The 26770-nt window shown below is 52.6% G+C and overlaps 1 protein-coding gene across 1 annotated transcript in view; it reads right to left on the reverse strand.

The window, feature by feature from the left end:
* Positions 1–26770, reverse strand: part of LOC146821407 (uncharacterized) — a 1203178-nt gene that overhangs the window by 254867 nt on the left and 921541 nt on the right. Inside the window, exon 44 of the mRNA XM_085609844.1 lies at positions 4766–4843. Within this exon, the coding sequence (XP_085465970.1) occupies positions 4766–4843 (78 nt within the window). The remainder of the gene's footprint in view (positions 1–4765; positions 4844–26770) is intronic.

The following is a 26770-nucleotide window of genomic DNA, read 5'->3' on the forward strand; positions in this document are numbered from 1 at the left end:
CATGGTAGAAATTCGAGTTTAGTATGCCTGAAATCAGAATAATAAAATACATATTTTAGTAAAGTTTTATTTTAGTATTCTGGGTTTGCAAATACCACTTTTAGAAAGTTGGCATTTGCTTGCCTAACCATTTCAGCCCGGCTCTGCTATGATGTGTATTGCCTGTCTGGTTTGTGTGAGTGACAGGGCTGGGGAAACCCAGAGGGGCAGGGCTAGGTAGCCTGGTGGTGAATAGAGAGATTGACATCCAGATGGGTGGGACGAGTGCACCTGGACTCTGAATAGGGCTGTGCTCTGCCACCACAATGCTGGCTCCACCGCCTGTGGAGTGACTGATGTCTCTGCCCTGCACCCTGAACAGAAAGTCAGAATCATGTCAACAAAGTGCTCAGGAACTGGTTTGGACTGGACAAAGGCCCCTCTACCCCAGAGGAACAAAGGAATTAGGGGTATAAGTATTGGGACCCTGCTCCCAAGAAATTAGATCCTGCTTGACAAGAAGTACCTCTGCCTGAGGAGAAGGAACTGGGAAAGCTGTAAGGAGGAGTACTGTCCCTGACCTGGGGGATTGGCCTGCAGTGGATGCCTTGCTGCTGAAGGAGAGGAGAAGGACTTCAAAAAACCTTATTTCAACTTGTGCTTAAAAAGATCTCCAAGGGCTTGGAATAGAGCTTGCCTCCTGTTGAAGTCTCAGGAACAATAGACTTCACCCCCCAGCTCCCCAGAGTTCTTTGGAAGTGCCTGCTGCTGTTGTTGGGCCTTCTGAGGGACTGCGTATCGCAAGGAGCTGGAAGCGCGACTCAAGGAGCAGAAGCGTGCCGCCGTCGGAGCTGCTGTCGTCGCATCTCGTAAAGTGTGTCGCCGCTGCAGCATCACATCGAGCGGAAGCGTCTCGCATCATCCAAGAAGTGTCTCGCAACGCCAAAGAAGCATGTCGCCATCGCAGCCATCATAGCCGACGCATCGCACCACATCAAGCGAAGAGTCTCGCATCAAAGAAGAAGCGTGTCGCCATCGCAGCCATCGTAGCTGTCGCATTGCACCGCATCAAGAAAAGCGCCTCGCATCCACGGAGAAGCGCGCCGCCGTCGGAGCTGCTGTCGTCGCATCGCGTAAAGGGGTGTCGCTGCTGCAACATCGCATCGAGCGTCTCGCAAACGTCGGAGAAGAGTGCCGCTGCTAAGGCCACTGTCGCGTAAAGGGTGACGCCGCTGTAGCTGATGCATCGAGTCGAGTCTTCTCGCAACATTGGAGAAGCATAACGCATCTGGAAGATCTTCACATCTTTATTTCTTTGCACCAAAAACCTCATCGCATCAACAACGTTGTAACACTTTCGTTGCCCTGCGTGTCGCATCTAAAAGGTACATTGACTTAAAGTGTCGCATTTAAGAACTTAAGAGAACTAAGCAACCTTCTACCATCTAAAGTAACAGTATTGTGTATTTTTGTCGTTTAATGGTCTTGTTGTAACTCTATATAAAGAATCCTTATTTTTAATATAAAACCTGTGTGGTGTCCATTTGTAGTGTTGTCACTTGGTTACTCTATGTCTTCACAAATGCTTAACCTATGACGCTCTGAGATAAGCCTTGTCTGCTCGCGCCAAGCTACCTAGAGGGTGAGCAGGGGTTATTTTAGGAGTGTACCCCCTTACCCTGACTAGAGGAAAGGTTCCCTGCTTGACACAAGTACCTACCTGTGCCAACCAGAGAACCCGGATTCTAACAGTACCCCACATGGAGTATGCATACCCCAAACAACGGGGAACACCTCTTAGGGCAATAAGCCAAGCTAAAAGAGCGCAGTAACGAACTGAACCCGTGAACATGAGTTCCGAGCCGTATGACATTACCGAGCTGAGCCACCGGCTCAATATCACAGTCAGAGGACCAGACACATCAATCTGTGGAACACGGCCACAGCAGGCCAACAGCCAGCTCAAAGCAAAATGCATCGAAGGGCTGCCAATATAAGGGTAATCACCCTTGGCCACACAAAAAGAAGACGTAAGGCTCACCGCCCATGTAAAACACAGACCGCAGCTAAAAGATGCGAAATGAAAAAGTACCACCACGGAAGAAAGGCCTAAGAAGACCTAAGTGGGAGGACGAAAGCCCGCAAGGAGCCGGTGAACCGTCGACTCGGCGTGAGCATCACACAGCAAAACCCCATCAAAGGGTAAGTCAACCAGTCGCTCCCGGATATTTTCGGGGAAGACACTATCGCGCAACCAAGCATGACGCCTTAAGGCAACAGAGCACACCATAGCACGTCCCAAAGAATCCGCAGTATCTAAGGCTGAGCAGATTGTGAATTCCGCAAGGTCGCGGCCATCCCGGAGGAGGTGAAGGAAATCAACCCGAGCACCTTCAGAGGTGGCTGAAAGCAAAGACTCTGCAGAGTCCCACAGGGCAGAAGTAGCCCGCGCTAAAACATACATTGTATTCAAGGATCGTAGGGCCGCACTAGTGGAGGCAAAGACATTCCTGCCCCATGACTCTAGTCATCTGGACTCCCGAGAGGGAGGAAGCATTAGAGGAGGCAGGGAGGGGAAAGCAGTCTGCAACACAAACCCTTGCACATCAGGGTGTACAAAAAGACAAACAGGATCATGCGGAGCTGGACGGTGGCGGTGTAAAACTGAACAAGCCACCAGATCACCTGAAGCAGGCCGGACCCATGTACCTATAAGGGTATCATAAAGGGAAGCCTCAAAGAGTAGAAGCGGCTCCACAGTTCCGGGTCGACAGACAAGGGGGCAGAAGGGGGTTTCATGCTTAAAATGCGGGAGGCCAATGATACCATCCTCAAAAAAGCCGCACTGGCCTCGGTAGCCCTCCACTCATCAGTGGGGGAGGGTTGTAAACTGACCCTCTCCAGACAGTGAGGGTGCGACCAATGTTCCACAGAAGGGAGTCCCATTGAGGAATGAGGATCCTGACATTGCTCCTGGGGAGGCGAAGAGCCTGCTGGATATGGGAGCTCCCTAGGAAGCTCAACAAATTCCAAGGGGGGCACAGGCAACAGTACGTCCGGTGATGGTGAGCGAGAAGACGGCGCCAAACTCCCTCCCGAGGCCTCTGGAGAAGAGTCCATAATTCTGCGCCGACACAGCGCCGAAGCGACACGCGTTGGCGCCAATCGGCGTCATTATACGCCGACTCGGCTGTGTCCGACGTCAACTCGGCGCCGTCCGGTGCTGAGACTATGATAAGCTCCCCTTCCGAGGAAGGAGCAGACGCTGTAGGCGGCGAGGCAGGCTTTCGGCGCCGGCCTGGCGTAGACTCCACCTTATCCATGCTAGGCTCCGACTCCGGGGAATGGAGCGGGGCGGAGCCGAAGAGGTGAGCCTCCGACGCCAGTACGGCGCCGACCCCGGCTCCGGACAGGTGACCGCCTGACTGGGAGCCTGGGTGTGATCACAGCAGGGCTATGAGCACCGGCAACCACCTGCAGCGCCGCAGGGAGCCCAGCGAGGCTATGCAGCGCGGCGGAGTCACCGTGGGTCATAGAGGGGGACCCCGGTGGGCCGCGCCCTAATAACTTCACGTGGACCGTAGAGGAGGACCCAACTGGGCCGCGCCCTAACGGTACCAAATCTCCGACATAGGTAGAGGCTCAATTGGCGCTGGGTGGTGAACCCACCGACGAGTCCGTCGGAGAGCCCACAAGAAGCGGAGGCCTCGAGGACGCCCCAGGGACGGGAGAGAGCCCAAGGGAGGCCTGCAAAGCTGCGGCATATGCCTCCATTTGGGCCCGAGTTGCCCCCACACCCGGAAAGGGCAGGTAGGGTCGACTGCTGGGAGCGCATGTCCGGAACGTTCCAAGAACCAGAGCTCCTGACAACAGAAGAAGAAGGGGAGGTCGAAGACCTCGGCGACAAGCGCCTCGACTTACCAAGTGGCGAACGGCCATTGAAGAAGCCAGGGGGCGAGACGACTCTGACCTGGACAACCGCGCCGAGAGAAGCTTCATACGGCGATTGCGCTGAGACTTGGGCTTCAGGTGTTGGCATGCCTCGCAGTCCGTGGAGTCATGGTGCTCGCCTAGACACCACATACAAATAAGATGCGGGTCCGTCGCGGACATCTGTTGCGAATAGGAATTACAAGTTTTAAAGCCCGAAGCCATCGCACACTGTTCCCCGACGCGAAGCGTCGACAAGGCCTGAAAACAGGCCAGAGGAACCGCTCACTCCGGATTTGCATTGCACGCGGAAAAGAAGAAAACTAACATCATCGCGCCGGGAGGGACTTATATGACCTCGCTGACGTCACGTACGTGGACGACGTCAGGGCGGGGTCGTGTGGCGCCGTCCACCGACGCGCAGAGGTGTTGCTGCAAAGTTTTTTCCGGATCCAGTCTGACGCCTGGGGATATTCTAAGTTAAGGAATCTGCGGCTAGATGTCTCTATCAGATCTCTCTACACACTTGTATTCAAGAACCGAGCAAACTGTGTTTAAATAGGGTCAAGATAATGTAGGTTTTTCAGGGCTCAGCTGGCGCCTCACCAGGTTGGGGCCACCATCTTAGACAGTCAAACCACATCCCACACGATTTTTGTTATTGAGTGAAACTTTGTTCTGTCTTTGTGAAAGTTTAAGTTATTGCTTGAGTTACTTCTGATATAGGAAGAAATGGAACAATCGTACCAGAGTAACAATAGAGCAAGAGGACATCATTGTGAAATGTCTGTTACAGATTTGGTAAATGTCTTTCCCTGGGAATAGGCTGTTTAGCATAAAATCATGATATACATACCCTGCATCCATCGTTAATTGTGGACCTCCTCCTTCTGTGTGTTTTTTCTCACCCACAGCACCGCCAATTTTAAAATCTCTGAAAAAACAATAAAAATGTACAGTAATAAAGTATAGTCAAATGTCCTGTAGTTTAACTTGCACTCATTAGCAGAACCTCAAACTGTATGTTCCCTTATGATTTCAGAAAAAATAGTGTTTGCTGCTCAGCAAACACTAGAGAGATGATCCAATTTACTATATTTGGCAAAGTTGTAATAAACCCAATAGATAAAACCTAAAACTAAACGTTTACTCTAGCAAAGGATATTTAGTGGAATAGCAAAACACTAAACAGCCCCAGAGTCTTACAAAAATTAACCCACAAGAGCACATTACCTAATTGAAAAAGTAGTCTTTGCGCACCCACTACTAATATAGACTTTTAGAGCTTTATCTCAGTTCCTACATTTACCCTCTAAGAAAATTATCAAGAGGCGCAACATACTTCATTTTCAGGACTCTTTTATGCAGATTTGATAACTGCTGCTCTCTGCTTGGGTAGAAAGCCAATTAAAACTCTACTTTTGATTCTTCACATTTGCTCATCAGTAGCTGTGTGTTCTTGCAGGTGTTGCCTCATGTTCTACTATACGAGTGCCATCAAATTTACTGTGCTTATATATTGGTAATCCTTAACTAAGCATTCAAAATACCAATGCATCTTACTTGAAGTTATATCACAAATCCTTCTTTTAAAGCGTGGTATGAGTTATTTTTTTATGTTCTATTTTTTTTTTAACCTTCATGCAGTGTTGCTATTACATAAAGGACATGTGACTTCTAATACATAGCAATAACCTTTGTGTTGATGTACGAGTTACTTACCTTCGGTAACGGTCTATCTGGTAGAGACGATTCTACCCGCAGATTCCTTAACGTAGAATTATCCCCAGGCGTGAGACTGGACCCAGAAAACTTTCTTGCCCAGCATCTCTGCGCGCCGGGGGGGGCGGTACCACGCGACTCCGCCCGACGTGATCTGCGGGTGTGATGTCAGCGAGGTCACATAAGCCCCACCCCGGCGCGCTGACCTCAGTTTGCTTCGGAGAACTTTTTCCGTGCCACAACGCGTAGCCAGCACAACAAAACTGAGGAGAGAAAGGCAACAGTGTGCAAAAAAACCAGAGAAACAAAAGAGAGAGAAACAAAGGGCGAGGAACAGCACCAGGTGGCACCAAGGCACCAGAAGGCGACAACAGCAGGCCAGAGCAGGAAAAGAGCAGAGCACCATCCTGAGGAACAACTGTGCAAGCCAAGGCAAAAGCACCAGGTGGGGGGGCGTGGCTTACCGCCGACGGGAATGGCTGCCCTGTAGTTCTACTGCGGAGCGCCACTCCCGCATTATCCGGCAAATCCTGTGTTCCGCCGGCCTGACCTGCACCCTGCTGCCTTCCCCGATGTCCGGAGGCACCTGGCGGCACTGAGGAGCAATTGTGGGCTGATTGACGGCAGCGCCTGAGAAGGGCTCCACTGACCGTGTCCTTGCCCGCGGCCCCACGGGGAGAGGTTCACTGCGGCGGGCGGGCTGTGGTGTGTGGGACCGCAGCTGCGGCCTACCGCCCCAGGGAGGCGGTAACGAGGAGGCGCGCCTGCCAGCATTTAACCCGGGACTTCGTGAGGGCAGCGGAGATCGCCCCCAGGGCCTCTGGTGTGGTGGGGCCAGAGTGCATGTGGTGGCGGCCAGGACGGGGCGAGGACAACTAGGCCTGGATTGGCCCACGTGAGTAGGCCCAATAATAACCTTGCGACCCAGACAGCTCCGCCTGAGAAGACCGCTTACAGGCTGACACCTGAGGACATAATACTCTTGGGAGGCCCCGCGGCCAGCTACGGGCCCAGTCAGGCTGATGCGTGGGCCTGTGGCTGATTGAGGAAGCCCTGCACTAACACCCAGCCATAGCTCTTCCTCGCTGGGTCGCCGTGGCCTAGTGTGCATCGCTGGCGAGACCCTGGCAGCCTAGAGTATCCCACCCAGGGTCCTGCAAACCCACAGACTGTTCCAGCTCGAGGTGGTGCGCTGTGCACCGGAGGGGCAGCTGTTAAAACCTGCACCTGAGACTCTCAGCCCCCTGCCTCGCTCCTGGTCGGCCCAAAATAATGGCATAGCAAGTATTGTTGCGGAGAGGACGAAGCGAGGACCGTCTACATAGAGGCTTAACCCTGCCCCGGTCCCCTTTCGTTGCACAGTGAGCTTGGTGGGACGCCACTGGTATTCTACTGGCACCAAATATCCTCTCGCCCACCCCATTGTCTAGGGTGCTTGCTGCGAAAGCCGACAGGCCGGGTGGTGGACTCCACTGCAGGCGGCGGGGAGTAGCGGCTGCGCCTCGGAACTGGGTGGTGCCCCTGGGACGACGAGCATGGCGACCGGACGCAACAGCAGGATCACAACTCAGACCAAGCTGGAGAAGTTTGCTTGGCAAAATGACAGAGCAGAGATCGTGGAGAGGTTGCGACCCCGGACAGCGCGGCAGAACGCACCAATAAAGATCTCCTCGAGGCGATTACAGCGATTAGAACGTCCCTTGATGCGAGAAACGATACTGTGGCTACGGACGTGGGACTGATCCGGGAGGATATGAAGAAAATCGCGGTGCGAGTGGGCACAGTGGAGAGTGCAAACAAAGAACTGAGTAACGACACCGGCCTTCTCAAACAACAGGTCGCTGAACTGCGCGACCTGCGCTCCTCCCATGAAGCAATGGTTCAACAATTAGATGAGTACAAAGGCAGAATGCGGAGAAACAACGTTCGCATTATAGGTGTTCCGGAGCGCGCAGAGGGACAGGCAGCGGATCTCTTTGTTGAGGAATTGGTCCTTAAGCACTTACAGCCCCGAGGACTCTCAAAATGTTTTTCGATCGAAAGAGCCCATCATGTTCCAGGTGGTCGGCCCAAGCCGGGGGCGCACCCTAGGCCGCTCCTGGCCACAGTGTTCAATTTCCGAGACCGCAACATCATCCTTCAAACCGCAAGGGCAGCCCCGCCATTGACACTCGAAAACAGCAAGATCATGTTCTTTCCTGACTTCACACTCAGAGTACAGAAACAAAGGCGCAGCTTCCTTGAGGTGAAACAGGCTCTCCGTGATCAAGAAATAAAGTATGCTATGATGTTCCCCGCCAAGTTACGAGTAGAAGCCAATGGGAAGTCATGGCTTTTTACTCGCCCTGAAGAAGCATGGGACTGGCTGGAGGGCTGGCGCACGGTCGGAAAAAAGGTAAAGCAGGGACTCTTGACAGCCGATGAAGCAGAGGATTGGCGTCAGCAGAGACGTTCTCCGCCGCACTCGTACACTGACTCCCAGGGACACACTGGGGGGGGCGCTAACCCTGGGCGCTGGTAAGAGGATGGGGTATTGCACCCGGTCCCCGAGAGATCTTCTGTAGTCTTCTAGTAGTAAGTCCGGAATCCTAACCTCTTATCTGTGTGCGCCATGACTACTGGCTTTGGTTGGGAGGCAGGCGGAACTACCCTTTGCTGGCAGTGCATCAAAACCTACCACTGTACCAGAAAATAACTCAGTACTCACAGGTCTATTTAAACTGTAATCAATATGCTCTTTCTCCTTGTTTAACGCTTGATGGTGATTGTGTCTTATTTGGGGACCGATGCGACATGGGTCATCGCTCTGAGAAACTGTTGGGTGAGGGCGAGGCGCCGGATTGGGCCTGATGTTATATATTATGTTGGGGGTGGGGCTGGGCTGGAGAACCAGGAACCGATTGACCATATGTGATTGCTCTGGGAGTGGGGTAGCTCACGTTCCCTTGAATAGTTTATGGGTGGGCGACAGGCACTATGCATGTTGGGGGTGGCGGGCGGTTCTAGTCCCGTTAAGCAGGGAGGCAGGGAGGGGGGTAAGTTACTGCAAAGTTGGGTGAGTTTGGATCGGTTTCATTGTGGGAGAATTGGTTATTGTTTAATAGCAGCAGGACAAATTTGCATCTTGTGTATGTACGTCTCCGCTGGTATGAATATTCAGATCACTGATTCTACGTTTCAAAGCGTTGTGATGCACTGTAACACTCCAGGAGCCACACGGAATGACGCAGTTGAGGGTCTGGCTCGCCATGAATACTCTATACATATCATCACACCTATATTTGTGATCAATGGCTAGAGGTCAAGGACTTAGACTCATGACATGGAATGTCAACGGGTTAGGGGACAAAATTAAGCGAAGTGTAGCGTTAAAATATGCCCACCGTCAAGGGCTAGACATGGTATTGTTCCAAGAAACCCATCTAATAGGTAACTCCTGCATGGCCCTCAACAGGAAGGGATATCATATGGTGACACACTCAGGCTTCACTAAGGGGTCCCGAGGGGTGGGGATTTTCCTTCATAAGGGCTGCCCTTTTTTGATACAAAACACGTGGACTGATCCGCAGGGTAGATACGCAGCTTGCACGGGCATCTGGGAGGGCAGAATCCTCAATGTTGTCTCGGTGTACGCCCCACCGGGTCTCCAACGCATGACGTTAACTGACGTGGGTGAACTGCTGCTGCATTTGCTGGTGGGCACACTGGTGATCGGGGGTGACTTCAACCTGACAATGAATGACCAAACGGATCGATCCCCGCACAGACGTGACTCGACACACGGTTCACAACTATATGACTTTGCCAATGCCCTGGGGATGGAGGCTGTCTGGAGGTGGTCACACCCCCACAACGCACTCTTCATGTTCCAATCCGGTGTGTATGGCAGTCAATCACGAATTGACTATCTATTTACTCACGCACAACATATACAGGATTTCACCGACTCCGCTTGCCTCGCGCGGGCAGTGTTGGACCACTCCCCAGTCCTGGCAGTCTCCGGTGCACAACGTGCTACACAACCAGGACCCATCATGATCCAGCTTTGGGCACTAAGGGTCCCGCACATCAGGGAAAACTTACGGAAAGACACTGACTCCTATTTTGAGGAGAATATGGGATCTGTGAAGTCAGCAGTTACACTCTGGGGTGCATACGGGGCGGTAATAAAGGGGAGAGCGTTATCTATGATGGTGGGACACAGGGCAGAGCGCAACCGGAGAGTGAGCGAATTGGAAACGGAGATCCTGAGACTTGAAGGAGCCACCGCGCAAGGCCCTGATCAAGATACTCAACATACCCTTAGTATTATGAGACAGGATTATAAGCAACTGCTCTTAGAGGACGCCTGTTACTTAGATGACGCCAACAGGCGTGCTCTCGCCACCCGCCATAAAATATATGAACAGGGAGAACGAACTGGGAAATTACTGGCATGGCTGGAACTTAAGGAACAGTCAGCGAGGTGGGTGCGAGCGATTTGGGGGCCTGAAGACGCTCTGGTTACCGACCCCCAAGGCATTGCAGAGGCATTCGCAAAACATTACAAACAAATATACGGACTAACACAGCACTCACAGGCGCCATTTGCGGCAGATCTCCTTGCCACAATAGATGTAGCATGTATCTCCCAACAGGATAGAGAGGCTCTAGATGTTGATATCTCGGTTGAAGAGATACAGAAAGCCATCCAGGACATCCGTGCGGGTAAGGCGATGGGCCCCAATGGGCTTCCAATCGAACTGTTAAAACCTATGGCTACGAAACTCGCCCCCCACTTGTTAAATCTATATAACGAATGTTCCGAGATTGGTCTCCTCCCGGCTGACATCCGTACGGCCACTATTGTGGTCATTCACAAACCCGGTAAACCTGTGGAGGAGTGTACATCGTATCGATCTATTTCACTTATAACTGTAGAGGCCAAAATTCTGGCCAAATTGCTAGCTAACCGCCTGCTCCCTTATCTCACTGACCTGGTTCACCCTGATCAGTCGGGCTTCATGCCGGGTCGGAATACGACGTGCAACCTACGCCGAGTTAATGGCGTGCTGGGCCTGGTAGAGACACTAGAGGAAAATGCAATATTGCTTGCGCTTGATAGTAAAATGGCATTCAACACCGTAGCATGGGACTATCTGTTCGCTGTTCTGACTCGCATTGGGTTCGGGCCCAAGTTGCTTGGCTGGATCAGACTTTTATATACGCTCCCCATTGCCCAGGTTCCAGTAAACAATCACCGTTCTAAATCTTTCCCCCTTTGCCGTGGAACGAGGCAGGGCTGCCCACTATCGCCGCTCCTCTATGCTCTGTTCCTTGAGCCTTTAGCGGTCTGGATTAGAGGGGACCCCGGCATCAGAGGCCTTAAATGGATGGACGAACACGAAGACCGTATATCACTATATGCTGACGACATTCTGCTCTATCTTGCCTCACCAGAGCGCTCGCTCCGCCGTGCTCTCCACATTCTTCACATATTTGGGGCCCATTCTGGTTACCAGATAAACTGGTCCAAATCCCAGATGTACTCCCTCTGGGGTGACCCTCCGCAAAGTCCTCGTGGATACAGCATTCCAGTAGTGGCCCGGGGATTCCAATACCTGGGCATTTTCATAACAACTGATGCAACTTTGTTTTACGAACAGAATTTGTTGGGACCGTTGAAGAGGTTTAAATCGGGTGTCTCCCACTGGAAGACACTTCCCCTTACTCTTCTGGGACGGGCGTCTTTATTCAAGATGCTTGCCCTACCGCGCTTCCTCTATGCCCTCCAAAATACTCCCATCCCGATCCCTGACTCCTATTTCTCGCAGATTGAGGCAACAGTCAGAGACTTACTTTGGGATAACAGGCCGCCTAGGATAGCTATAAACAAACCCACCATGGGGTGGTACGATGGAGGTATCGGGCTGCCAGAAATGCGTCTCTATTACCAGGCGTCGCAATTAATTGCCATCAACAAATGGGTGTTTGGGTCACATTCTGACCCCAGTTTCCGCACCGATCTTTGGTTAATGGGTAAAGGAGGCTACACCAGGGCACTATATACTAACCACAAGACATTACGCTTGACTGGCCCCACGGCCCGTACAGTAGAAGTGTGGCACGGAGTTCAGCGGCGGATGGGGTGGTGGGGGCGCCTAACGAAGGCTACCCCCCTGTGGGTACCTTATATTTTGGGACGACTGAGCGCTTGTGCGGGGTTCGACAAATGGTATATGATCGGAATATCTACTGTGGGGGATATGTGGATTAAGGGCAAGAAGGTGTCGTTCGCGGAGTTACAACTCAAATATCAATTAGCACTGTCAGAGCACTTCCGATATCTTCAGATCAGCCACGCCATAGACTGTGCCCTCCCTAAGGACACCCCCCTCCCCGACTCCTCTCCTCTTGAGGATAGATTATTGCTGGATCCAATGGACCGTAAAGCCATCTCCCTCACGTACAAGAAACTGATCAACAACCGGGCTGATCCAATGCAGAAGTTACGAACAAACTGGGAGGTGGACTTGGGTGAAATGGCTGACGACGACTGGAGGGAGGCTTTGGCCTCCCCCCGAGAGGTGGCTATCCCGATGCGACTTCGGCTTGTTCAGCTTAAGATCCTCCATCGGGTGTACTTCGATGCTAAACCGCTATTCAAACTAGGTAGGAGGCCTGATGCACTCTGCCTTCGACACTGCAATCAAACTGGCACATTCATACACATCCTATGGGAATGCCCCCATATAACACAATATTGGATAGACGTCACCCGACAACTGACAAGGACATGCGATAAACCCACCCATCCATCTCCCATACTGTGTATTCTTAACATCTGGGAAGCAACAGGCCTCACCCAAGCTGAACAAGCGTGGGCCACAATGTGGTGGAGCATAGCGAAACAAAACATTGCCCAAAAGTGGGGGGTGGACACGGTACCACAATTACGTGACTGGGCTAAAGACATGGACCACGCAATGGTAGTTGAAAAAACGGAATATAAAGGAAGGGGTTGGCCACGTAAATGGGATCATAAGTGGGGACGTTGGAATAAGTATAGGGGTGAAATTTACATCTTCCCCACGATAGAGCTTAGACAGGAGAGACTCGCCAAGGTTGGAGGGGGCAGGTGATGACATGAGGATGTAAATCCCGGCCTCCTGAGAACTCTGATAGCAGGTGAGCTCTCTGACCCGAAGACAAAATTGTGACCCTCACTTTACGATTATGCTTCTCACACTGTTTTATTTTATGAGCTCCGAGTGGTCTGCAGATTGTAACATAATGCCAAAAGACTGTACCTCCTGCTGAGATGTATATGTAATGACATCAATGCTGCTGTTTTGTTTCAAATAAAAATTGCTCCACTCCATGGAACCACCTAGCAAGCCAAGGCGAGAGCCATCCCGGAGGCACAAGCAAGGGAAAGTGCTGTGACAGAAAGAGAGAGAGAGAGAGGGTCGGCAACAGCAACCAAAAAGGGAAGGGCCCAAGCCCGGAACAGAAGAACAACAACAATCAATCCCCAGAATACACTGCCAAGGATGGCCATACCTCCTGAAAGGAGTAGGAGGGCAAAGGACAGGTAATCCATCCGCAGGCTACATTGCCAAGGAGGGCCATAACCTCAGAAAGGAGTAGGAGGTCAAAGGACAGGTAAAAGAACCCCCAACGAAGAAGACCGAGTGGGGATCAGAAACACTAACAAGAGAGGGAAGAGCAAAAGGAGGCCCTCACGCTGGAGAGAAACCAGCTGGAGGAAAGACTGACCGGAAGAAAACGAAGAGGTCACCCACAGAAGACAAGCCAACCAGAGGGAGGCGACTGCAGAAACCCAAGCAGAGGATCCTCGCAGAACGGGGAGGAAGGGCGGGTCGTTAAGGAATCTGCGGCTAGAATCGTCACTACCAGATACACCGTTACTGAAGGTAAGTAACTTGTACATCAGATAGAGACTACTAGCCGCAGATTCCTTAACGTAGAATAGATACCCTAGCCATACCCAGAAGGGAGGAGGGCCTGCGAGAGAGCCTCCCCACCTGGAGAGACCGGGGCCCCAATAGGGGACATGGCACAAGAACAAGAAGGAAAAAGGGCAGGAGATCCAAGCCCAACCACGATAGAGCGCCTAACACCCCGCAGGGGGCAGACAGCACCCAAAAACCTCAAGGAACACAAGGGTCACTTCGAACCCAGTGAGAAGAGGCAGGACCCACTGGAAGAAACATGCACAGAGATAGAAAAGAGCGGAAAACACCGTGGCCGCAAGCAGCGGACAAGGCCTGAATGGCGCCACCGCCAACAGCACAGGCGGAAGAAGAAAAGCACAGTTGCACAAAGCCCCAATGGAACCAGAGGCAGGGGTGCAAGGAAACAAAGCAAGAGCACCACGGTGGAGTAGAACAAGCAGCCCTGCACGGGCACGCGTCGTCAGCAACAGGCAACACTAGGGAGGACCAGGACACACCCCAAGGGAGGGGCCGGGCCAGAACAAACACACACTGACCACGAAGAAGTGAAGGAACCGGCAGAAAATAAGAGGGAGACGGAGGACGGCCCAAGCCTGCCATCCGAACACAGTGGCCAAGGAAAACCAAACCCTCTGGATCAGCCGGCAGAGAACCCAGCCAAAACACAGGACAAAAGTCCGGAACCGCCACTACACGAGGCCGCACACAGCAGGCCAGACCGGCCGAGCGGCATGGCAACAAGGAGAAGGACAGACCTAGCGTAAGCCGCACCAAGACAAATGGCAAGAAGATCGCACCTGCGACATACCGTGACGCCACAGAGAGCAAGGAACCCAAAACGGTGACCACACCTCCCCAGCACATGACAGAGCTATGTAATAGCTACAAATACCCCACATAGGGTAGGTTACATCCCAAGAACCATGGGAACACCTCTTAGGAAAAAGTTTCCGCAGCAGAGAACAAAACATAAAGACCTGCAGAAAATACCCGCAGACGGCTTATGAAGCAGCCAATAAAGAAGAGACAGAAGGCCTAATCTCAGGGCCTACCGGGCGTACCAACAGCCCAAAACCACAAGACAACAAAAGGGCTGGACCAGCAGCCAACAGCACCAAGGGCCCCACAAACAGACCCCCAAGGCACATCAACCAGACAGAACACACAACCTGGGCTATCCGTTACAGGGCCCCAGGAAAACAACGGGAGAACACCTCCCAAAACACAGACTGACAGTCAGGTCACTGAGGGGAGGAGGAGGAGGAGGACGAAGCTCCGCAAGAAACCTCTGAATGGCAGAATCCGCAGGGGCGTGGAACAAAAGAGCGCCATCATAGGGGAGGTCAACCAGCCATTCTCTAACGTTCTCAGGTAAAACACTATCCCGTAGCTAGGCATGGCGACGAAGGGCCACCGAAGTAGCCATGGTACGACCAAGCACCTCCAAAACGTCCAAAGCCGAGCGAAGAATAAACGCCGCCAGCTCTTGGCCATCCAACACATGGTGCCGCAGATCAACGCAAGCACCCTCCTGAGAAGCAGAAGACATAAGGGACTCCGCCGAGTCCCATAAGCAAGAGGTGGCTCTGGCTAATACACAAAGAGTGTTAACGGCCCGCAAAGCAGCACTGGGGGAGGCGAAGATGTTGTGCCCCCAGGAATCCAACCAGTGAGCCTCCCGCGATGGGGGAGACAACACCGATAGCAAGGAGGGAAAGGCAGTCTGTAAAAGAGGGCCCCTGGTAGAAGGGTGGAGGGAAAGACAGACAGGATCATGCGGAGCAGGACGGTGGTTGTGCAGAAGAGGCTGGGGCACCAGGTCCCCTGTGGCAGGACGCCCCCAGGCCCCCGAAAGAGAATTGTGGAGCGAAGCCTGAAAGGGAAGAAGCAGCTCCCGTCCACCATATCCCTGGTGAAGAACCTCCAGCAGATCCGTGGGGAAATGGGCAGCTGGATCGCCCATGCGCAAGATGCCAGCAGCCGTGGAAACAGCCCGAGCAAAGGCAGCACTCGCCTCCCTAGGGCCACGCGGCGGGGAAAGCAGCTGCTCTGTGGGCGGCGGCTGCAAGCTAAGGCGGCTGTCCCCCAGCCCAACTGGAGGAAGGAAAGGCCAAGCTCGAAACGGGAAGGTTGGACTGATGAATGGGGAACCTGAGGCGCTTCCGGCGAAGACTGTGGGCGCGGAGACGGCAAAGAGCCATCCTTAGTAGATGCCAGAGAAAAAGCCCCGACGCGGCGACCCGTCTGCGGAGAAGATTGAACAAACAGCTGCCGAACCTCTGGAGAAAAGGGGGCGACCAAAGATGAATCAATGACCCGACGCCGTAGAGTCCGCCACCGGCATCAGGTCAATGTCGACCGGCGCCGAAGGGGACGCCAGAGCGACCTCCACCACAATGCGCGGTGCGGGAGACAGGGGCTGGGTCGGAGTCGGGGCGGCTAAGGAACGACGCCGAAAAGGCATGGACTAGACCTCAGACGAGGCAACCGCCTGCGTGGAGAGACAAGGGGGGCCCAGGGACACGCCCTGACCCCTAGCCGGCCCCTGTGGTGCCACCAGGGCCAGCAGTCGCCGGTGCCTGAGCGGCGTCTTCTCGGCCTCGGACAAGGCGGCCCCCTGCCCAGAGGACCAAGGGGGACTCGAGGCCACGCTTGAGCCCCGGCAACCTCCCGCGACACCACAGGGACCCCCACGGGGGTTTGCAGCGTGGCAGAGGCGCCATGGTCCGAAGGAGGGAACCCCAAAGGGCTGCACCCCAACAGCACCAAATCCTCCGAACCTGTCGGCGCCGGGGCTAGAGCCGCTGGCACCGCCGCAGGAATCCCTACACGCGGCAAGGGATCCACAAACGTCCCAGGAAGAGAAGGAGAAGAAGGAAGAGCCAAAGAGGCCTGCAAGGCCGCCGCATAGGCCTCCATCTGGGCTCTGGTCGCCCCCGCGACGGGGAATGGTGGATAGGGTGGCGACGCGCAGGGCCGCACCACCCACGGAGAACCCACGCCCCCAACCGGCCGGGGACCGGGCCTCGGGGACAAACTGCGACACTTACCAACAGGTGAGCGATGCCCTTGCAGCCTGGGAGAAGGACGATGTCGGAGACGGAAGCGGCGGGTCTTGAAGCCGTCCGCGGGGAACGGACGTGGCGACGAGGCCGACCTGGACATGCGTGCCGAAAGGAGTTTCATCCGACGCTCCCGCCAGGACTTCGGCTTCATTTGCTGACATGCCTCGCAGTCCGTTGAGTCATGGTGCTCCCCCAAACACCACATACAGATGGGGTGAGGATCCGTTGCCGACATCTGGCGTGCGCAAGACGAGCACGTCTTGAAGCCCGAAGGCATTCGCACACTGTACCCAAGAAAACGCTAAGCGTAAAAAGAAGACCTGAAACAGGCCAGGAACACGATCTGGGTCCGCGTTGCACGTAGAAAAGAAGATAACTGACGTCAGCGCGCCGGGGTGGGGCTTATGTGACCTCACTGATGTCACGCCCGCTGATGACGTCAGGGCGAGTTGCGTGGTACCGCCCCCCGACGCGCAGGGATGCTGGGCAAGAATGTTTTCCGGGTCCAGTCTCACGCCTGGGTATAATTCTACGTTAAGGAATCTGCGGCTAGTAGTCTCTATCAGATACAGACATTTGTGTTGACCTCTGTGTTGACATTTAGAAATTACTTAACAATGGGCAATCGATTACTTGTAGTAGGCTAGTGCCTTTACTAATTATACCCAAAATACAAATACTAAGAATTAAACATTGAAAAACGTGTTTGCATCTAGATGGCAAGATTTAGACTTATAACGTGAGCTTTCACATCTGACCCATCCACTTTTGAGTTCCGCTCTCTTGGGTTTCATTTGGGTAGGTTTTGGCATATTTTATAGTTTGGAAGCTTTCAGCAACAATCCATTATTTCCCCTATTAATTTTTTTATGAACAAATACTTTTAGTTTTCAGCAATGCCTATCAGAGATAGACCATTTTAATTCATTGATGTGAAAATTCCAACCATGCAAGAAAATATATGATGTGGTTAGTTTCCTGTTCATAATTTTCACAAAACGACCACCGTCAGCACTGATGAAACAATCTAAACATCTTTAAGTTTTTTACTTAGGTAACATGCAATTTGAAGGAAAGAAACGTGCTCCAGTACTAAAACTGTATTTATCTAATATGTTTCAATGTCTTTTAGACACCAAAAAGAACGCTTATCCAGGCTTTTTTAGAAAAATTGTGGGGACAGTCTTACTAGGATCAATCAATCAATCATTCGCATTTATAAAGCGCGCTACTCACCCATAAAGGGTCTCAAGGCGCTGGGGAGGGGGGGGGGGGTCAGTGCTCGAAGAGCCAGGTCTTGAGCTGCCTTCTGAAGGAGAGGTGTTCAGGTATGGCGCGAAGGTGGCTGGGCAGAGAGTTCCAGGTCTTCGCTGCCAGGAAAGAGAAGGATCTTCCTCCGGCGGTGGCTCTGCGGATGCGGGGTACGGCTGCCAGGGCCTGTCCGGCGGATCGTAGAGTGCGCGGAGGAGTGTGGAAGGAGACGCGGTTGTTGATGAGTTTGGGTCCGAGGTTGTGAAGGGCTTTGTGTGCGTGGGTGAGGAGTCGGAAGGTGATCCTCTTGTTGACGGGGAGCCAATGGAGTTTTTTCAGGTGTCCTGAGATGTGGTGGTGGCGAGGGATGTCCAGGATGAGTCTTGCGGCAGCGTTCTGGATCCGTTGGAGTTTCCTCAGCAGCTTGGTGGTGATGCCCGCGTACAAGGTGTTCCCGTAGTCCAAGCGACTGGTGACGAGGGCGTGGGTGACGGTCTTTCTGGTGTCTGTGGGGATCCAGCGGAAGATCTTGCGGAGCATGCGGAGGGTGTGGAAGCATGCTGAGGTCACCGAGTTCACCTGTCTGGTCATGGTGAGGGATGAGTCCAGGATGAAGCCGAGGTTGCGTGCGTGGTCGGTGGGTTGGGGAGTGCTGTCTAGGGCGGGGGGCCACCAGGAGTCGTCCCATGCGGTGGGGGTGGGGCCGAGGATGAGGACCTCCGTCTTGTCGGCGTTCAGTTTCAGACGGCTGTCTGTCATCCAGTTCGCCACTTCCTTCATTCCTTCATGAAGTCTGGTCCTAGCTGAGGTGGGGTTGTTTGTGAGTGATAAGATGAGCTGGGTGTCGTCGGCGTATGATATAAGGTCCAGTCCGTGTTTGCGTGCGATGTTCGCCAGGAGGGTCATGTAGATGTTGAAGAGAGTGGGGCTGAGGGAGGATCCTTGAGGTACGCCGCAGATGATCTCCGTGGCTGTGGATCTAAAGGGGGGCAGGCGGACTCTCTGAGTCCTTCCGGAGAGGAAGGAGATGATCCATTCGAGGGCCTTGCCTCTGATGCCGGCGTTGCTGAGGCGTCGTATCAGGGTGCGGTGGCAGACCGTGTCGAAGGCTGCGGAGAGGTCCAGGAGTATGAGGGCCACGGTCTCACCCTTGTCGGTCAGGGCTCTGATGTCGTCCGTGGCTGCGATGAGGGCAGTTTCGGTGCTGTGGTTGGTCCTGAAACCGAACTGTGTGGGGTCGAGGGAGTCGTTGGTTTCCAGAGAGTTGAGTGTTGACAATTTTCTCAATCACTTTGGCGGGGAACGGCAGGAGAGAGATGGGCCGGAAGTTTTTGAGTTCGGTGGGGTCTGCTGTGGGTTTCTTTAAGAGGGCGTTGAGCTCTGCGTGTTTCCAGCTCTCCGGGAAGGTGGCGGTGGGGAGGGAGGCGTTGATGACATCTCGGAGGTGCGGTGCGATGATGTCGTCGGCTTTGTTGTAGATGTGGTGCGGGCAGGGGTCCGATGGGGATCCGGAGTGGATCGAGTTCATGACGCGGGTGGTCTCCTCGGTGGTGGTTGGGCTCCAGGTGAGGATGGTGGTGATGTCGGTAGCGGGTTCCGGGGGGGGTTCGTGTCGGTGGTCGGGAAGCTGTTGTATATGTCGGTGATCTTGTGGTGGAAGAAGGTCGCGAGGGAGTCGCAGAGGTCCTGTGATGGGGGGATGGAGTTGTTTTCTGCGTCCGGGTTGGAGAGCTCTTTGACGATGCCAAATAGTTCCTTGCTGTTGTGGGCGTTGTTGTCAAGTCTGTTCCGGTAGGCTGTTTTTCGTGCGGCGCGGAGGTGTTGGTGGTGTTGGCGGGTGGCGTCCTTGAGAGCTGACATGTTCTCTTCGGTCTGGTTGAGGCGCCACGTCTTCTTGCGGGCGCGGCATTCTTTCTTGGAGTCCTTGAGGTCGGGGGTGAACCAGGAGTTTTTCTTGTGGTTGTTGGTGCTGGCTTGAGTTTTCAGGGGGGCCAGGAGGTCGGCGCAGTCGGAGATCCAGTTGGTGAGGTTGTTGGCGGCTTCGTTTGGGTCGGTGGTGCTGGTGGGTCGGTTCTGGGAGAGGGTTGATGCGAGCTGATCCGTGGTGATACGAGTCCAGTGTCTTCTTGGTGGTTGCTGGGTGTGGTGGTGCACAGTGGTCTTCTTGAAGATGAAGTGGACGCAGCTGTGGTCCGACCAGGTGAGTTCGGTGGTGTGGCTGAAGGTGATGTGTTTGCTGGAGGAGAAGATGGGGTCGAGCGTGTGTCCGGCGTAGTGGGTGGGTGTGTTGACTAGCTGATTCAGTCCCAGGTTGGTGAGGTTGTCCAGTAAGGCGGTGGTGTTGTTGTCGGTGAGGTTCTCCAGGTGAAAGTTGAGGTCTCCTAGGAGGATGTAGTCGGTGGACGAGAGTGCGTGAGGGTTGACGAAGTCTGCGATGTCTTCGCTGAACTTGGTGCGGGGTCCTGGTGGTCTGTACATGAGGGTGCCTCTGAGGGTGGTCTTGGGGTCGCTGTGGATCGTGAAGTGGAGATGTTCGGCGTCGGGGAGTGAGTTGCCGGTGTTGGTTGAGATGCGGATGGAGTTTTTGTGTGCGATGGCGATGCCTCCTCCGATGCGGTTGGTGCGGTCTTTCCGGATGATTTTGTAGCCGTCGGGGATGGCTATGGCGATGTCGGGTGCCGAGGAGGGATTTATCCAGGTCTCGGTGAGGAAGGCGATGTCCGGGTTCGTAGAGTTGATGAGGTTCCACAGTTCGATGGCGTGCCTGTGGATGGATCGGGTGTTGACCAGGATGCAGTGGAGATTGCTTCCGGGGGAGTTGTTCTTGACGGGAGCGGTGTTGGTCCGTGGGCAGGTGAAGTGACAGTTGTTGCAGGTGAAGGGTCCGTTTAGGGTGGGCGCGGTAGCAGCCCGGAGTGCGGCCGGGGTTGAGGTTGACGAGGGTGGCGGAGTCGTAGGTCAGGCGGGGGGCGCGGGGGCCAGGGGTTCGGGCGCTGAGCGCGGGCCAGGCGCGGACGGGCGCAGGTGGGCTTGCCTTAGGCGCGCCTTTGGCGCGCCAGCGGCGCGCCCGCTGCGCACGTCCGCTGCGCGGCCTCGCAGCGGCCGCCATTTAAGGGGTAGCCGGGGAGGCGGGGTCAGCTGGGAGGCGGGAGGAGGGCGGGTAGGGGAAAAAAGCGGCAAAAAAGCGGCGGCGGGAAAAGGCTCCGAAGGCGAGGAGGCCTAGAAAAATGAAAAAGGCGCAGAAAAACAGGAAAAACGAGGGGGAGACGGCGGGAGGGCAAGGGGGACGGCACTCAGGAGATGCAGGCACTCGGGGATACAGAAGGAAACCAGGGGAGCGCGATCACACAACACAGGCACTCGGGGATACAGAAGGAAAACCAGGGGAGCGCGATCACACAACACAGGCACTCGGGGATACAGAAGGAAAAAAAGGGGAGCGCGAACGCAGACAAGCGGCAACACAGGCACTCGGGGCACAGGCAGCGATGCAGGCAAAAGGAGAAGGTAGAACAGGGGATCTGGTGGCGCTGTGAGGACAGGGGAGCGACCTACCCTGGGGTCAAGGGTCGCTACCACTGCCTCACAGCGGCCGCCATTTAAGGGGTAGCCGGGGAGGCGGGGTCAGCTGGGAGGCGGGAGGAGGGCGGGTAAGGGAAAAAAGCGGCAAAAAAGCGGCGGCGGGAAAAGGCTCCGAAGGCGAGGAGGCCTAGAAAAATGAAAAAGGCGCAGAAAAACAGGAAAAACGAGGGGGAGACGGCGGGAGGGCAAGGGATACGGAGCTCAGGAGATGCAGGCACTCGGGGATACAGAAGGAAACCAGGGGAGCGCGATCACACAACACAGGCACTCGGGGATACAGAAGGAAAACCAGGGGAGCGCGATCACACAACACAGGCACTCGGGGATACAGAAGGAAAAAAAGGGGAGCGCGAACGCAGACAAGCGGCAACACAGGCACTCGGGGCACAGGCAGCGATGCAGGCAAAAGGAGAAGGCAGAACAGGGGATCTGGTGGCGCTGTGAGGACAGGGGAGCGACCTACCCTGGGGTCAAGGGTCGCTACCACTGCCTCGCAGCGGCCGCCATTTAAGGGGTAGCCGGGGAGGCGGGGTCAGCTGGGAGGCGGGAGGAGGGCGGGTAGGGGAAAAAAGCGGCAAAAAAGCGGCGGCGGGAAAAGGCTCCGAAGGCGAGGAGGCCTAGAAAAATGAAAAAGGCGCAGAAAAACAGGAAAAACGAGGGGGAGACGGCGGGAGGGCAAGGGGGACGGCACTCGGGAGATGCAGGCACTCGGGGATACAGAAGGAAACCAGGGGAGCGCGATCACACAACACAGGCACTCGGGGATACAGAAGGAAAACCAGGGGAGCGCGATCACACCACACAGGCACTCGGGGATACAGAAGGAAAAAAAGGGGAGCGCGAACGCAGACAAGCGGCAACACAGGCACTCGGCGCACAGGCAGCGATGCAGGCAAAAGGAGAAGGCAGAACAGGATAAAACCAATTCACTTCTCATTAATTATGGAAATGTTTACAGTTCCACAGTATTTGAACACAACATGATGAACCGCTCTAGTTGTCAGATAATTACAGTGGTAATCCCCAATGCATTTCAAGCTTGCTGCTCTTCGTCAGGGGTTGGGAGAGGTATTCTATTTAATGTTTTGTAGGGGAAACAAGGGACGTTTTAAGGATAACATCCAGGGCTGATCATATGAGTAGCTAGTGCATGCCACATTTTTTAATTTTTAATTCTTTTTTGCGGTTTTAAGGTACACTTCACAGGTTTAAACAGTTATATCTCACAGACAACTCTGAACAACAAGCAGTACAGTCCCCATTCAGCAGCAATTTATCCAATTTGGGTTGTCTCTTAAGTATTTACCAAACCGACAAGTAGTGTGATCATTGTCGTTAGTAATCATGTAAACTTATAACTGAACACCCTCCCCTACCGACGCCACCCCCCTCACCGGGCCCACCCACCTAGAGGTCCATCTAACACCAATTCAATCAGGGGTATCCTCTCGTCTCTCCCCTTGTCTGGGGGATTCATTTCCCACGTGACTATCACCAGTCGACACTGTCTGTGTAGAGTTGGGGGAGCTTCTCCCTATCTCCTGGACCATAAGCTCCCACGCCAGCAATACTTCCGGGAGTTTGGCATCCCTTCTGGTACTGCGTATGTGCCCCTCCTCCGCCAAAGTTCATTCCTTCAGGTCCGCTTTCCAGTTCTCTATCAGCGGCCCATGCTGTGCCAGCCAGTCGATCGCTATTCGTCGCCTAGCTGTCACAAGCCCCAATACCAGGAACTTCCTGCTGGTTTTGCGTTTAGGGTCTCGGGGAATCAATCCAAGGAGACAAGTACGCACTTCTAGGGCAACCCTCCATCCCGTTATTCTGTGCAAGTGCTCTAGGATAGCTGTCCAGAATACCTGAATCGTCGGACACAACCAAACCATGTGTGGGAAATCTGCCTGTGCATAGTGACATTTGGGGCACGCTGGGTTTCTCAAACTATCAATAGTGTGTAGGCGCTTGGGTGAGAGGTATGTCATATGAACCATGTTGTATTGTATCTGCTTAAATCTAGAAAACCGCCACCTTGCGTACACCCCCATTAATTTTTTCCCACTCCCGTGGTTAGTGCATGCCCCATGCTACGTGAACTGCTATAAGTTACATGTGATCCTTAAATAAACTTAACATATCAAACAATGGGTTCACCTGAGAGAAGAAAAAGAAACAGGTAAACCAAAGTGTATTAAAAGCAAAAAATGAAATGAATAGATGCACACAGCACAAGGTTCAATAAATAAGTTTAGATATGCAAATCAAAATGAGTTACAACCGCGCAGTGCAAAAAAGTTTAACGATGCAGTGAAGAATTGGTGAGAATTAGGTGCAATACAAAAATGAAAGACATGAGATCCAAAATAATAGGCTGCATTTTAACAACAATACATGTAGAGATATTGCCTTCAACTGAAACCTTTCAAGTATGAAAAATAGGTGTTTAACCAACTGAGACAGTCCATATTATAAAAATAAATCGACGTTTCAACCCATAAGGTTTAATTAACCAGGGCCAACATCAGGACAGATTGTCAAAATCCATTTACAGAAAAGCAACATAAAAAAGACAAAGAAAAGCACGAGTCCCCAATAGTGTGCATGAGATGAGGAGAGTGTATTGAAACCTGCATCACACCCACAACAAGGCTTACATAAAAAAAATGTGTGCTAAAGGACCCAAAACTAATCGAGAAGAAATACGTCATGGCCAAAGGCACCCTGGTTCACAAAGGACCTTAAGATCCAGAAAAGATCCCTCAATAAAATGATAGGATCACTAAAATTCAGACTGAGGACTATCCAACCTGACAAAATATATATCCTACGCAGAACCTATATAAAAATAATTTGGCAAGCAAAACAGAGATATGAGAAAGTATTGCAGATCGAGCTCTTCTGGCACAAAAACTCAAAGGAGCTCTGGATGATGATCAACAGTTTTAGCAGAGAGACAGATACCCCTGAATCAAATGGGAACAACACATCAGCACTTTCTATGAAACTAAATCAGAAGGCACCAACCTGCCTCTCAGTTCAGTAAGACCAATCTTTCCCATGGAAGGCCTCACGTAACAGATGCACAAACCTCTCAATATGCTTAATCTTTTACTGCCAAAAGAATAGCAAACCTGATCCAGAAAAGCAGAACTGATGCTGCACTGCACTCCAGTGGCATCCCTGCCTCAGTTTATAAGCAAAACACTAAGAGGCAGATTTATGAGGCCCGTTGCGCCATCGGAACGTCACTTTTTGTGACGTTCCGTGGCGCAGAAGCCTGCGTGATATTTATCAGGCAGCACTGAGCCACTTTTTGTGGCTTAATGCTGCCTCATAAATATCAGTCCCTTTATCGCAGTGTTCTGCGTTAAAGGGGCGTGCAACATCCATGGCCTTTTGGCACTGCCCCAGATTTACGAGAAATCGTAAATCTGAGGCAGCGCCAAAAGCTTACGCCTCCCCAGGGGAGGCGTAAGGGAGGCGCAACGGGGAGAAATAGCTTTATTTCTCCTCGTGTTTCCTTTTTCTATGTGTGTTGCATTCTGCAGCACCCATACAAAGAGGAAAAACCTCTTGTGATTATTTTTGTACAGAAAGGTTTCCCTTCCTGTACAAAAATATTCATCTCCGCAACACAGGCACCCTTGCACCAAGGTGCAGAGGTGCCTGCGTTGGCGCAGGCAGCCCATTGTGCGCCGGCGCAGGGGAAAAGGACAGGAATGCGGCGCATTTTATAGATACGGCGCATCCCTGCCCTTTTCTTTTGCCGTAGGGAAGCGCAGCAGGAAGGCCTGCTGCGCTTCCCTACGGCAAAACCTCATAAATCTGCCCTTAAGTTTTCGTCCATGCTGATGGAAACCTGTTCACCATCTGTCTTATCAATGAATCCATCCCTTCACCTTGGCAAGGATCGATCCTGCATCCCATTTATAAAAAAGAGCTTAGTGGCGAACCCTGATAGCTACCGTCTCATAGCCCTCCTGGATGTAGAGGCCAAATATTTTGCCTCCCTTCTTCTAGAAGACTTGGATGCTTGGGCAAGCTCAAAGAATCTTTCTCTGAATCAAACTGGGTTCAGGCCCAGAGCGGGCACCACTGACAGTCTTGTGGCTATCAGGATGCTGGTGACAAAGCAAATAAGGAAAAAGAGGTTACTTTATTGCTGCTTTGTGGATTACGGTTTTAGGAGACAAGGGTACCCCGATATGTGAACCTGGGGTGATAATGAAGAGTTAAGAACAATGGTTCAAGGATGGCCCAAAAGGGTCCAATAGAAAAGGTGACCCAGGCAGGGTCACTTGTTTTTTAAGATAAGTGAAATCAATTCCGTAGGGAGCAGGAGACAAAGTACGTAAAGGGTCATGTAGGTCAAAAGATAGCAGGTATTTATTTAAACAATTTGAATCCGCATTCATCAGCCAGCCCCAACAGCTGCAGGACGTCTCTGACTGCTCGGCCTCAGGCTCCCATTCACTGCCCTGTCGCCCCTCTAAAGAAAATTACATTCTCCAGGCGGATCTATGTACTGCCAAGCTGCTTGTTTTCAAATAATTAACCTTTGAAGCCCCTGCCTCCCACTTTGGAGACTCTAGGAACTTTACGGGCAGTTTAACTTCAAAATACATGCTCACCACTGTCCTGAAGATGAACCCCAATAATTGGGTTCGAAACGCCGTCGACCACCCCACAACATGAATTCTTTATAACTTGTAAAGATCAATTATGGAATTCAACTACTATATTGTTGTCAATGCGATGTCTTTTTAAAACTACTATCACTATTTCACACCACGCTTTTCTTATTTTGTGAGCATTCTAAAATTGACTTTGTTTAAATAAATACCTGCTATCTTTTGACCTACATGACCCTTTACGTACTTTGTCTCCTGCTCCCTACGGAATTGATTTCACTTATCTTAAAAAACAAGTGACCCTGCCTGGGTCACCTTTTCTATTGGACCCTTTTGGGCCATCCTTGAACCATTGTTCTTAACTCTTCTTCTTGCTTTGTGGATTACAGCAGGGCTTTCGACCACGTCAATAGCAAGCTGCTCTGGTTTCAGCTTGAAGCTTGTGATATCACCGAAGTTTTACTCCATGGTGTTCAATAACTTTATTCTGATACCTGGCCCAGAGTTAAACTAGTTAAGAACACCGCAGTCTCCGAAAAGATACAAAACATTGAGCAAGGTGTTAAACAAGGTGTTGTCTTAGGCCCGTGCGCATTTTAACCTCTTAATGTGTGATCTGGTACCTCCACTCCCTACCCAGGGGTATCTAACACCCCCT

Source organism: Triturus cristatus, chromosome 6 (genome assembly GCF_964204655.1).
Source record: "Triturus cristatus chromosome 6, aTriCri1.1, whole genome shotgun sequence".
Lineage (NCBI taxonomy): Eukaryota > Metazoa > Chordata > Amphibia > Caudata > Salamandridae > Triturus > Triturus cristatus.